General features: G+C 37.6%; 1 protein-coding gene across 1 annotated transcript in view; it reads left to right on the top strand.

Annotated features, from left to right (window-relative positions):
* Nucleotides 1-1,458: 1,458 nt before the first annotated feature.
* Nucleotides 1,459-11,832, top strand: part of GCC2 (GRIP and coiled-coil domain containing 2) — a 32,001-nt gene continuing 21,627 nt past the window's right edge. The window contains exons 1-7 of the mRNA XM_085320795.1: nt 1,459-1,546; nt 4,208-4,270; nt 4,928-5,012; nt 6,076-6,143; nt 7,020-7,124; nt 7,951-10,446; nt 11,121-11,190. Of these exons, the coding sequence (XP_085176921.1) occupies nt 1,541-1,546; nt 4,208-4,270; nt 4,928-5,012; nt 6,076-6,143; nt 7,020-7,124; nt 7,951-10,446; nt 11,121-11,190 (2,893 nt within the window). The 5' untranslated portion in view covers nt 1,459-1,540. The remainder of the gene's footprint in view (nt 1,547-4,207; nt 4,271-4,927; nt 5,013-6,075; nt 6,144-7,019; nt 7,125-7,950; nt 10,447-11,120; nt 11,191-11,832) is intronic.

The following is an 11,832-nucleotide window of genomic DNA, read 5'->3' as shown; positions in this document are numbered from 1 at the left end:
ATGGGCATACGTTGTAACAAGTATATACAACATRTAATGAACATGTTGGAGGAAAAAGATAAGGAAATAAATTTCTGAGGTATCTGTGAACAACCTTTCTACCTTTTGTCACTATTTGTCATTTGAATTTCAAAATAAGAATGACAATGAGGAGACTTGGTAAAAATGCAAAATATTCCTCCCTTTTGAGAGCAGCATTTTGACTAATGTGACTTTTTTCATTAAAATAACAGATAATCTCTCATGAYGCTCTAATTAATTTGGTGATATTGAATATTTATTTGGTGAATTGTAAACAGAATAATCTGCCTAAATTGTTTTTCCCAAGCAGCTTCTCATTAAAAACCAATTACTTACCATGAAAAGTCAGAGATCCTTCAAACACTACTGAAGTACATGCATGATTAAAAGAAAAAATTAAATTAAATTAAATTATGTGTACTCTAAAAATATTAGTAGGTACTGCTCCACTCATTCACCTACCCAGACGTGACATGGATTTAAAAAAAAAAAAAAAAAAAAAAAAGGGCCTAATGAGAAAACTGAATTGCAGGCGGTAATACCTGGCTACTACTATTTGCTCTGCTAACAAGTCTTTCATATACCACTCTTGATAAACTACGCACTGCTTCCATCAGGATATTAAAACAGGATCTGAAATCTGGAAGTCCCTGGCTGAGCACACGGCTGCCAAACTCCCGCTCCCCTCCYGCAACAAGCGCACAGACTGGTTCAGGTGAAGCTAGCAGCACTGTAGCCGTACCCATTTCCTCGGGCCATTTTCCTGACACGGAAACCGATTTTCCTGCGACAGGGCAATTATCACCGTACGGCTTAAGCCATCTCTCAGGTTGCTTTTGCTGCTGAAGCAGCACCTTAGCAGCCTTGCCACGAAGCTCCGACATTGTATGTTTGCTGTGGAGGGCTGTGCTGTGCCTGAACCGTTGCCTAAGCCTCCCTTGGAACAAACTGGTAGCTGTCATCTCGGAGGTGTACGATACTGCGCAGGTAGGCCTGGTCTAGCGACTTCGTTTTCAAGGATAGCATTAAACCTTCCCATCATAAGAATACCACTGGAAGAGGGCAAGGGGAAAACAGGGGAAGACTATTCTGCGCACTATTTGAAGGCGAGCGGGTTATGTGCGARTTAATACGGACGGGGCATTCAGTGGGTTTTTCTTTTTTTTTTTTTTCGGTAAGTGGTGTGTCTTCAGCCTCCCGCCACCCGCCCTGCAGGAAAGGCAAAGCTCTGGGCGCATGCGCTTTCCCACACCGGTGGCTTCTTGGGTCCTCCAAACACCGGATACGCGACAGCAGYGGGAAACCCTCCGAGGCGCCCCCTGAGGGAGCGGCAGCGGGAGCCGCCGCCGCCGCCCGGTCGCTAATTATCATACGGGCGGGCATGGGGAGCGTTAGCGTCAGAGGCGTGGGGCGGTGACGAAGGCGGAAGCGCGGACGAGGACGGGAGGAGGGATGTAGCGGCGCCGACAGCGGCTGCGGCGCTGCCGTCTGCCCACGCCCGCAACGAGCCGGCTGCGCCATGGCCGTTGCGGGGAGCCGTTGCGGGTCGCGTGACCTTGGGACCCCCGCGCCGCCCCGGCCAGAGGCGCAGCCCCCTCTGGCGGCCCGGCGGCCGTTGGTGCGCGCGCTCCCCCCACACACACACACACCCACCCGCGCAGCGCCAAGGGGGGATCGGCCGCGCCGCTCGCCTCGGGGCCGGGGCCTCCGCCGCCCTCCCCGTGGCTTAACGCCCCCTTCCTCCTCCCCCACCCCGGGTCTGCTGCTGTGGGGAGCGGTAGGCAGCGGACCTTGCTCCTTCGCGGGGAGCTCTGCCTCCCCCCCCCCCCCGTGTGTTTGTGTGCGTGTTGGGGACGGGCTCCCTTCCGCAGCAGGGGAGCCTGCGAGCCGCGGTGCGGGCTGCCCGAGGCGCTTAGTGCTTCCTGGTGGAGGTCATCCTGATCCCACAGCCTGGTGGCGAGCGACCAGTATTGGCGCAAGGGGGAGGGAGGAAAACGTTCAGATGAGGTGCAATGCATGTCGTGGGTGGTTACCCATCTTTCTTTAAAAACAGTGAATGAACAGGCATTCCTTTTTATGAGGATGACTTAGTGCTTTAACTGCGGATTAACTATGAAATGCCTGCCGGCATAGGCAAATAAAATCACTGAAGTACAGCTGTCTACTGTATCTTTCATAACTACCAAGTTGAATCTGAAGACAATCTTTTAAATTTATTACATGGAATTAACTCCTAGTAGTTGCTGAGTTGGGCACTTGCTAATTATGCCCCTGTTTCCTAAAGGAATCAGAATTCAAAATGTTTTAATGTGATTCAGTGTATTTAACTTTGGTGACAGCTAAAACTCATGCTGCTCAGGAAATCACTATTCAGGTTGGTCATTGCTGTCACAGGTTATGTTAAAGTTCAATATATAGTATTCCTACTTTGGTTAGTCTTTCCAAAAGTATGTTCAGTTTTTGTAAAAGCAGTAGAGAGCAATTAAAAAAATACAAAACATGTACACTGTGACTTGGAAACATCTTAGTGTAAATGACCTAGGCCTTAAACTTATAATTTTTTTTTCTTTTAATCAGTGAAGCATGGAAACATGCTGTTTTTCAGAATGATAGAGTAGAAACTTGGGAATCTTTACAGGATTATATTCAGCATTGTGTTTAATAGATTATCTCTGTTGGCTCACAGCTGAGATGCACCTAATCCCTTGAATTTAAGTGGTTTTTTTTAATTACCATCTTTCTCAGCACTCTTTTAATTAAGACAAATAAAGCCCTCTACGTGAGCTGCTTGTGATATCTTTTTACCAGAAYAACAAAACTGGATGTACCTCTTTGCATGATACAAAAGTCTGCCTTTGTGCGTATTAGCGTAAAGAAGAGTAAAAGCAACATGCAGATCTATCTGGCTTCATTCTAACATCAAGACATATGTGATACTGTTAGTTTTAAACAATACAGACAATTTGTAGTATCTAAGTATTCTGTGTAGGCATATTTTTTGTAGTGGCAGTGTTTTGCTAACAACAATGCTCAAATATTAAGAATTTAAAYGCTGAAAAAGTTCTGTGTCCCAAGAAAATCTGAATCTTAAATTTCTTTACAGCATTATTTTTTTTTAAGTTCAGTATTCCTTTAATGAGCAAACTGTCTTCTCATAAACTTGTCTTTGCCTTCTCAAAAATTCTAGCCCATGTAGTACAGAGAGATACTGTAGCTGCCTTTGTCCTTGGTCTGTACTTGAATTCATATTTCTAATTATGGCATTTCTTATTATCTCTATCAGCTGTTCTCTCTGAATTGTTAATTAGTGATTATCMCTACGAGTAATATTTAGATCCAGTTTCTTTTTTCCGGAGTTTCTATTACGAGGTTTTCTTTATCTGAATAGGAGAGTAGCAAAATGAAACTGAAGGTAGTGTCTAGTCCAATAGTATGAAAGAAAAAGAAAGCTGAAGTCCAAAGCTTGGAAATGCTACCTGTAATATTTTGAAAGTGTCTGTCTCATTTTTCTTTATTGCATTTTAGTTATGTTTATTTCTTTATGTTCCCAAGTATATGTAAGCATATCTTGTATAAACCTACTGTGAAGTAATAGTCTCCCAAATTATATCTGAAGAGACTTACAGTAAAAAGTGTTATACACTTAGGTAGAAGGGCCAGGCTTTACACAGTCTTTTCAAATGCAGTTGTCAGGCCACCTCGACCATATGCTTTAGTGCTAACTAATGTGCTTTAAAAAAAAAAAAAAAAATGGTTGTTACTTTTTTCAAAAACTTCCCTAAATCTGATTTAACTGCCCTTCCTCTACAAGCGTTGTCACTCCTGCCTTTTTTCAAGCAAGTGTTTTAGTAACAAATATTAAGTCACATTTTCATAACCAGTTCTAAATAAAATGATTTTTCTGTAGTACATTAACTCTGCATAGAAGCTAAGTAGTGGAGTTTGTAGTATWATACTGATTTAGAAATTAAGTTTTCTATTCTGCTGTTGTATTGGACTAATCACAATAAATTTTCAAGGAAAATTTCTGCATTATTCTTCTGACTAGTCCTACAAATGGTTAAACTTTCTTGAGCTCCCACTATGTTTGCTTGTTTACAGTATATGCAGACTTTCAGTTATGTCCTTCAGTAGTCTGCCAAAAAAAAAGTTCAGTTCTCACATATTAGACTTGATTTCATTTTAGGTACAAGATGCTGGGCAAGAGATGGTGGCTTCTCCTGTCACACCAGGAACRGGCAAATCAAAGGTAATCTGACTTCACAAATTTAATTTGGATACAGTTGTTTATAGGGTTACAGCTTCCCAGTAGGAAAATGTAAGGATATTTATATACAGTTCTGTATCTTCTATACTTCTTGAAAATTTGATTTACAAATACTAGGCTCAGAAAGCCTGTTTTGGAAGTCGTGGAACAAAAATGCATTTTAATGTATTTACTTCCTGTGATAATATTTGATAAGATATTTAAAGCCTCTGGTTCTGGAAATAGTCTCTTTTCTTATGTACCCACACTTGCCTATATTGGCACTAAATTAAAAAACACTAATGTTAGGTCAGCATGCTATATTTAAAACACTGTTCAAACTATATTATTCCAAAGACCCAGCTACTTTTTTTTTTTTTCCTTATAGTCCTCATATTTCTTTTTCTGGTATCTCTCAGCCTATCTATTGTATTGGAGTCCTGCCCATCTAATGTTACCTAGTTATTCTAGAACAATTTTGGAAAAGCACCAGATTAACAGTAGTTTCTGATATTGCACTGTTACATCCTTGCAGATACATGATAAGACAGTTTCTTGCCCTAAATCTTATCATTTTGTAAATCAGATGCTAAAATGCCTGTTTGCTGTTTATCTGTGGGTTATAGGAAGCTAGGTTTTGTAATATGTACTTTCTTACAGCTGGACACATTGCCCAAAGAAGATCTCATCAAGTTTGCAAAAAAACAAATGATGCTTATACAGAAAGTGAAGTCAAGGTGTACAGGTACCTTACTGAAGGAGTATTTCTACTTTAATGCTTGGTACTGCTTGACTTTGTTAAATATCACAGCATGCTTATACTAGGTAGACTTAATTTCTAGGCAAATATCCTAGACTCTTCTTTCTTTTCCTGAGATTTCACTTTTTTATGGGAGGATAAAGACTGAAGTTCTTAAGGGGGTGGGAGGGAAGAAACATTGCTTTTTTTTCAAGTATTAAATTTAACTTTGAATCATCAGGCAATATGGTATGATGAAACAGTAGCCTGTGCAAGTTGAAGGGGGACCTGTCATTATCTGTTCCCCATACCTATTGTAGTGATAAGCTTTTCAGGAAGCAGATAAGAGGATCAAAATCTCTAATACATTTTGTGTAATTAATTGGGAATAATTAATCCTATTGTAGAGCATAATAGCATCTTTAAAATGGCTAGCTGCTTTATATTTGATTGATTTACTACTTTAATGAGAAACTGTAAAATATACTGAATGGAATTGTCTATTAACTACCCAAAAGACTATGTAGTTGAAGAAATATATTCTATGAGCAGCAGAACTAATGAAACGTAGTTTCTTAAGGTTTTATATTCAGCATCTACTGTGCATCTGTACTCTCRTGCTCTGTTCCCTTCCTCTCCTTTGTGCCTCTTCTTCTGGTGTCCCCCTACCCACACTTTTGCCACTTCCATTTGGTTAGAGTTATAGTTATGCTGACTGGTGATAACTGCCCAGCAGAAAAATAAGGCTAGAGATGGCTCTTTCTCAGTGGGGTCRTTCATAAGATTTTGCCCTTCTAAGGGTTACCTATCTTTAGAGTATCCGTAGGAACTGAATATCTCTTCTCTGGCTTAAATTGATTAGGTCAGGACCAGGGAAGGAGTACTGGATGTTTGTGTGCCCACTCTTACTGTTTGCAATATTACTCAGTAACAAATGAAAATTGGTAGTGTAAAAGACATCTCAGATTTGGACAGGCGTGGTGTTGTGTTTCAGATTTATTAATAATTTGGTAGTTATAGAGCATCAGTTAATATTTGTTATGAAAATTCTATACAACTTCTTTTTAAGAACTAGAGAAAGAAATTGAAGAACTCAGATCAAAAGCAGCTACTGGAGCAGCTGATGATGTTATTCAGGTAGGAATACATAATGTGTTTCTGATACATTATATGTTGTTACTGAAATAGRTTTACAGAAATATTTTCTTACGTATAGCAAATAGCTGTAAAACTGTTGCTCAAATTTACTGGAATCAGTTTCAGAAATTCAAAATACTTTCCAAAACATCTTCTTCTCTTCTTCCCTTAATCCCCCCACCTCCCTGCTTTACTTTTCAGAAAAACAGTGTTAGTTCTGTGAGAAAATAACTGTATAGAATAGTACAGTCTCTTGGCAAGAGTTTGTCCATGCATAGTAGGTTAGGGAAGCTTTTGTTAATCTCGGAATGACTGCTATGGGGAGGACGGACTTCAGCCATCAAGGAGGCTTCTGAAACAGTCATTTGACAAGTTCAGAAATTCACGGAATTAAAGTCCTTGTCACAAGAAATCTTCTGGAGTGTAACTGATTTTTCTTTTTTTAATTTTATTTTAGTGGGAAGAATGCCTTTCTAAAAGTAAAGGCTATATAAAATACATCAGAGTGAAAATCTGTGTGTGATAGGGAGAACTGTCAACTGGAAACTTATTTTCAATAGTTTAGATGGAGATTTTATTTGCCTTAGAGAAAAAGCAGGGGAGCTTTTTTCTCTTCTTCTCGCCTGATTGTGAATAAGTAACATGATTAGGAGAGAGATTTGGAACGTAATATGTTACTCAACATCATTGTATTAACCTACCTATTCCCTATCTGTGGTATTTGGGCTGAAAGTAACTTTTTAGATCAGACTATTTTATTTAATTAACCAAAAAAACCCATTACCAGTATCTGAGTTCTTAACTACTTTGCAACAATTACTCAGGCTTCCATTTTAAGTAACCTTTCTTCTAATGTTCTTTCTCCCTTAACCTTAGGCTCTCACAGAAAAACTGGATGTTCTACTTCTGGAAAAAGCTGAAAGTCAACAACAGTGTGTAGCTTTGAAAAAAGAAAATATTCTAAGAAAACAAGAGCTAGAGGTACTAAAATGGACAATCAAACATTACTAAAAATATTTCAGACTAATATTTAAACTCCTAGTCTTGTTTATCATATATTGTTTTAGTCTTTTTCTTCATTCAGCTATGTTCTGTTGTACCTTTTAAAAATTTTTTTTGAAAGGTTGCATATGTTAAAGCGTATTTTATCTGTAGGCTCTAATTTATAGTAGCATTTATAGGACTGAAAATAAATGTATAATTATTAGACTCATTGGTTAGATCTACAGAAATGCAAGAAGAGTTCAACCTGAGCATTAGTATCCTCCATATGTGGTGCCTTGCCCAGTCAATCAACTGTGTCTGTCCATGGGAAACATACAGACTCTTTCCTAAGGATAGCTGAATGTGAAACCGTAAGCCAAGATGCCTAAATCATGTCATTAATCTCAATTAATAATGAAGTGTAGTRTATACAGTCAATTGTGTGGAATTGATAAACATTATTATAAATGTAGTATTCCAGATACTTGGATTTGATGCAATAAAAATAAATTGATCTTTAATACATAATCAGAATAGCTATTAACTTTGTTTTATTAGAGCTGAAATTTATCATGAACATWTCCTGAAAGTATACTAGTAAACCTGGTTTAATACTTAGTAGCTTTGCTACCTCATTTAAAAAACGATACTGTTGTACCTGCTGCACAGTTCACTGAGTTGAACTGTCCAAACACAGCTGGATGTTTAAAAAATGCAGATATTTCTAAAACTAGACTCCTAAAACTCATCAATTTAAACAGTTTATTTGGAAATTATTAAATTAGCTGTATTTAATAACTTGAATTTTTTGTTGTTGTTTTAGGCTGCAGTGGCTAAGGCAGAAGAATTGCAGAAGCAACTGGAGCAGTCAAGTATTGACTCTGTGAATGAAATTAAAGCTCTGAAGAGTGAATTAGTAAATGCACAATCCAAATACAGTGAGGGTTTAACAAAGCTGAAGAAAGAATTAGAAGAAGAAAGGAAGAAACAAAGGGAACTTGTAGAACAAATTGAATGTCATAGTAATAATCAAGAAGAAGTTAAAAAACTACAGGATGATGTTCAGAGAATTAGATCTGCTTATGAAGAGCAAATTTTGTGTCTGAACAAGCAGTTGGAAACTATGAATGATGGCAAAAACAAAGAATTGGCAAATCTGCAAGAAACTATTAGAAGGAATTCTCAGTGTTACCATAATGAAATCAGTAACTTGCATGAAGAGCTTAAAAAAATGAAGAGTGTCCATCAGGAAGAGGTTTCAGAGTTGATGCATCAGATTGAAATGTCCTCTAAAGAAAATGAAGAAAAGCGGAACGAGATAAATCAATTGCAGAGGAATTTGGCAGAGCAGGGTATAATAAAGGAGGAAAATATGAAGGATGAAGTATATGCTGGTACTGACCAGCGTGAATGTGACTTAGAGCAGTTAAGAGAAGTCCTACACAAAAATACAGAAAAACAGATAGATGTTGTAGATGCCCAAGAAGAACCTTCTGTAGAAGCAAAAATGGAAGAAAAGGTTAGATACCTAGAGCATAGTTTAGAAGAGCTCCAGTCTCAACAAAGTATATTAAAAGATGAGCTAACCTATATGAATAATGTTAAACTAAAACTGGAAGAAGAAATCCATCGCATAAAGGACGAATATTTTCATGAGCGGGAAGACTTGGATTTTAAGATAAATGAATTGCAGCTTACTAAAGAAGATTACTGTTGTGTAATTGAAAAACTAAGATCAGAGCTTCAAGCAGCAGGACACCAACATGAAATCACTTTAGAAGAGCATAAATTAGAAACTCAARCTCTGAAAGAGCAACATGAGAGAGAAATTTCTAAACTGAGTACAACTCTGTTATCTAATGCTGAAAAAGAAAACATGGCATTAGTCTTTGAAATGCAGGAACTAAAGGAACAGCTTGAAAAGCTAACTCAGGAGAAAGAAGAAGCAGTGTCCAATTACCACAGCCTGAGAGAAACACTGGAAACTCTACAAACTGAGCTAGGGGAATCTGCTGGAAAGATCAGCCAGGAGTTTGAATCAATGAAACAACAGCAAGCTTCTGATGTTAGTGAGCTGCAACAAAAACTCAGGGCTGCTTTCAATGAAAAGGACATTCTCCTTGAAACAGTAAATCGCCTCAAGGAAGAAACAGAAAAGTTGTCATCTAATCAGCTTGAGGTAGAAGAACTTAAACAAAAAATTGTTAGTCTTCAGGAGGAGAATGAAACAATAACAAGCTGTGTCCGCCAAAAAGAGACTACCATAAAAGATTTGGAAGAAAAGATTATTGTTCTTACCAATCAAAATCAGGATATTTTAAATGAAGTAAAATGCTCAGGTAAAGAGAGAGAGACTCTTCAGGAAGAATGCAAGCAAGAACAAGAAAAAGTTCAGGAACTTCAGCAAGAAGTAGAAGTTGTTAACCAGTACAATAATGACCTGGAAAAAAAGGTAAATGAATTAACAGAGAGACTGAATGAAGCTTTAAACAGGAAGAGTGAAAATGCACAAATGCTAGAGCAATTGGAAAACCAGATTCTATCTCTGGTGCGTGATAGAGAGAACCTTTCATCTGAAGCAGATATTCTTCGTGAGGAAAATAATAAGATCATTCAGGAAAAAGATAGATTAAGTGAAGAGCTAGAAAAGATTGCATCTCAAAAAGAAGCTTGGTCAGTATTGCAAGAGCAGTCTGAAAATTTAGAAAAGAAATTACAAATGATAACTGCAGAAAAAGACCATTTGTCAACATTACTTGAAAGTGAGCAAGCGCACAGAGCCCTTGTCAGAAMTCAACTGTACTGCTTAATTGAGCAAGTGGGGTCCAGAGTTTCAGGTTCTGAGGAGGAACATGATTCTCTTAGCTTACTACAGACTGCAAATGAATGCTTGGCAAAAATGAAAGAACAACAATGTGTTACTCTACAGAATGAAGAGAAAGCTTTTCATCTGCAGCAAGAAGTTGAGAGACTAGAGCAAGAGGTCATAGCTCAATATACAGAACGTAGATCTCTGCTTGAGGACTTTGGAAAAGAAAAGGCTCTTCTAAGAGAAGAATTGGAAGGAGCATTGGCAGAAAAAGAAGCACTTCAAGTTGATATCCAGGAGCTGAAGAACGCCAGTGAAAAAACAAGGATTGAAAACCAAGATCTTTYGGCTCATATTGAAGAGATTTCTCAAAAACTTGCTTTTTATGAGAGTCAAATACAAGAACAGCAAAAAAGCTCTGCTACAGAAAAACAAGAAGACCTAAATTTCATTCTGGAACAAAAGGAAACTGAACTTAGAAATGTGAAAGACGAACTGAGTTCTCTAAAGGTTATATTTTGTTATTGAAGTATACAGACTAAACCTCTAAAGTCTTCAGAATTAAGGTTCAAAAAATACTTTCGTTCTTTCTCTTTTTTTCTTTCCTTCTCCTTTGGYTCAGAGTGAGTTTCCCTTTTTAAAAAACACATGTTCTTAATATCCTAGCACCTCAGATTCCCCTCTCCTCTGCTGGTGGAGGAGGGGAGAAAAATAACAATGTTTACACTATTTTACCAAAAGTTGCTTGTACTCTCTTCTCTTTCTATCAGTACCCCTYGCAAAGTGATCATTTAAGCAGATGGAATAAATGACCTAACAGTCTTTCACTCTAACTTTCTATGCTTATATCTCAAACAATACTAACTGCTTGATCTGTAAAGCTATTCCTGACTTTGGTTCTGTGGACTTGATGCTTATGTAAAATTGATAGCTGGTTAGAATCCCATTTTTTTTATTCTTGGACAGGATGGAAAGCAGTTGTTAAAAGGTTGGAATATTTTCCTTTTGACATAAGTATGCTTCTCAGTTACTGAGCTAATATAAAATTGTKCATACAAGCTTTCTTGGTAATGAGAAGGTAGATATAATTCAGCCATAGCTGGAAATTTATTGGTTTGTTGAGGAAAAGTAGTCATTATAAAGACATGTTTGTAATACTTCTTGTATGTTTGCTTATAATACAGGATATAATGGAGACATTGACTGGGAAAAATGATCAACCATCTTCAGTAGCAGAACTTCAGGAAAAAATTGGTATCTCTTTCCTTATTGTGATTATATAGTCAGTTTTTCTTTTTTGGATTGTGAAACATTTTAAATTTATTTTCCTCTGTGTAATTACCCTGTATTTCCTTATTTTTCTTTCTATAATTACCCTATATTTCCTATAGGTCGAGGGAGGTTGGAAAGTAGATACCCAAACAACATCCCTTCCATCAAAACAATGTTCCTTCCATTGGGGATTCAAAATAATGATAGCAATTGAAATCTGTTATGATTTGGTATTTCTTAAGATACTTTTTTTTTTGTTTACATTGGCTATAAATAATGTAGTGGATTTCTTTATTTTTTTTCCRTATGAAAATAACTGTGTCTTTGGGAGGCTTCAAGGCTGCTGAAATGGGAAAATAATACTTTTCCAGAAAGTACTACTACTTCATTGCAGTTATTCCAACGCATGTAGTAGATGAGAATATGGCTTTTACTGTAAACTGTAATGAAAGTGTCTGAAGCAGAAGGAGGTTGTCCCCAAACTACTGGGCAGCTAGATGTTTTATCTTCAAACTGAATTGAAGTGCTTAACTGAATGAAAGAGGAATATCTCCCAGTGGTACTGGATGTTTTGTTTTGGTTTGTTTCAAATTCATGCTGGTATTTGTGTCGTAGTTGAATTTC

The sequence above is a fragment of the Rhea americana genome, unplaced genomic scaffold (genome assembly GCF_003343005.1).
Source record: "Rhea americana isolate MKP2758 unplaced genomic scaffold, rheAme1 scaffold_66, whole genome shotgun sequence".
In the NCBI taxonomy this organism is placed as follows: Eukaryota; Metazoa; Chordata; class Aves; order Rheiformes; family Rheidae; genus Rhea; species Rhea americana.
Note: the sequence above shows the minus strand (reverse complement) of the source record. Positions and strands in the feature narration are given on the sequence as shown.